Source organism: Neopelma chrysocephalum, unplaced genomic scaffold (assembly GCF_003984885.1).
Source record: "Neopelma chrysocephalum unplaced genomic scaffold, ASM398488v2 Primary Assembly neopelma1_96737, whole genome shotgun sequence".
NCBI lineage: Eukaryota > Metazoa > Chordata > Aves > Passeriformes > Pipridae > Neopelma > Neopelma chrysocephalum.
Genome location: NW_020925381.1, coordinates 1,527,557 through 1,529,225, shown reverse-complemented (window position 1 = coordinate 1,529,225; position 1,669 = coordinate 1,527,557). Strand labels below are relative to the sequence as shown.

Genomic DNA, 1,669 nt, shown 5'->3' with positions numbered 1-1,669 from the left:
CTCCTTCAAATGTCTCCAATGACAATAGTGCTACAGCAAGCTGGGTATATACTCCCCTGGTTTTTGCAGGCTACGATGAACAAGGTGCAGCAGCAGCATGTGGTTAAACTGATGCAGGGTGTAGACTTTTTGTGGAGGAGTCTCATTAGTGTTGCTTCCTTTCAAGGTGTTTTTAGGTGGAGATGTCATCTGCTGCACCTGAATGCGTGAGGTGGAAGCCTCTTAAATGTTGGTGGTAAGGGTCAGGGCTTGTGAGAATGAGCAGAGTGAAGAGGGTTAGGGCTGTGGTGATGATGCTGCTGCTGCCACCATCTTTGTGGTGCTGTGAGGATCATCGGCTCAGGTCCTCTGCTCGAGCTCTCCTGAGATGTCTAGGCTTTGTATTCTGGGCCACTGCTGCAGCTCAGGCCTTTGGTGGAGTTTTGGTGATCCTGATGTTTGAGAACTACAGATACTTATTTCAAGAGTCTTACTTGTCTCTCCCTGGCTGGCTGGCTATTGCAGCTGCACTTATCTTGCTACCTACTGGAGTTTTGGCTGTCTCTATTTCTGTTAAGAGCTCCCGCAATCGGCAAGGGACTTTCATGTACCTGCTGTTGCTCCTTCTTTGCCTAGAAACGTCTTCAGCAGTTCTGGCACATGTCTACTCTATTAGGACGGCTTCTCAGCTGGAAAGTGCTATGGGTTACCTTGTCTATCAGCACAATGGGTCATGCTCCCAGGATCCTGGAAGTAGGGCTGTCGATGTGATGCAGAGGAAGCTGCAGTGTTGCGGGGTCCACAACTACACAGACTGGCTAAAGGCAACAACTGCTTCTTGGCCTCTTACAGCTTGTGTCCCTGAAAGCTGCTGTAAGGAGAAGTATTCTCAGTGCAGGGGACATTTAAGCCATCTGGAGCAGCTTTCTCAGGAAGGCTGTCTAAAGAAGCTAGAAGACCAGTTGTGGTTTGTCATGCTGTATGTGTTTTGGTGTTACACTGTGTTAAGCATCTTGAAGCTGTTGGCTGCTGTTAGCAATGGCATCCTCATGAGGCATCAGCCATTCCGTGACCTCCGATTTCTGGACTCAGATGCCTTCCCATAGGACTGAAGGCACTGGCTGTTTTGCTGAACCTGCTGCATGGCTCCTTGGTTGTGTACTACTCTGTGGCTGTGCTGGAAGACAAATTTAAAAAAAAATATTTGCAAGTAAATCAAACTAGTTGATCACTGCTGGATTTTTTTTCTTTAATGGCATGATGTTAGATCAGTTCTCCAATAGTTTTTTTTTCAACAGTCCTCCTGTATCTGAAAAACTTAATTGCTGGGGATGGACTTTATCATGTGGATACTCAAAACTGCTGTATGTGAGTGTGGGGAAAGCAGTAAGAAAAGTCATATCTTGCTCAGGGCTACTGGTTGTGAGGTCATGACCTGAAGTTTTGGATTGAATCTTTTCTGTAGTAGAATCTTGAAATGTAATTAATGTATAGATTCATCCATCTTCAAACTTGTATTAAATGCTTTGGTTTTTCTACAAGAAGCCCTTTGGATAAAGTTTAATATATTTTCTTTCTTTTTCTCCTTCACATAGAGAGAAACATTCAAGAACTAACTTACTCTTCAGTGGAAATATATGTCAGTTTTTGAAGTGGCATGAGGGTACAATCTAAATAGGTTTGACAGCAA

The 1,669-nt window shown here is 44.4% G+C and overlaps 1 protein-coding gene across 1 annotated transcript; it reads left to right on the top strand.

The window, feature by feature from the left end:
* The first annotated feature begins 257 nt into the window (after window positions 1-257).
* LOC113981732 (tetraspanin-3-like) lies at window positions 258-1,126 on the top strand. The gene has a single exon (XM_027709296.1). The coding sequence runs from the start codon at window positions 258-260 to the stop codon at window positions 1,083-1,085; it is 828 nt and encodes a 275-aa protein (XP_027565097.1). The 3' UTR covers window positions 1,086-1,126.
* Window positions 1,127-1,669: the final 543 nt, after the last annotated feature.

What these genes read in the sequence shown, in the direction of transcription:
- LOC113981732 (XM_027709296.1), top strand. Translation starts at nt 258, where the DNA reads ATGAGCAGAGTGAAGAGGGTTAGGGCTGTGGTGATGATGCTGCTGCTG.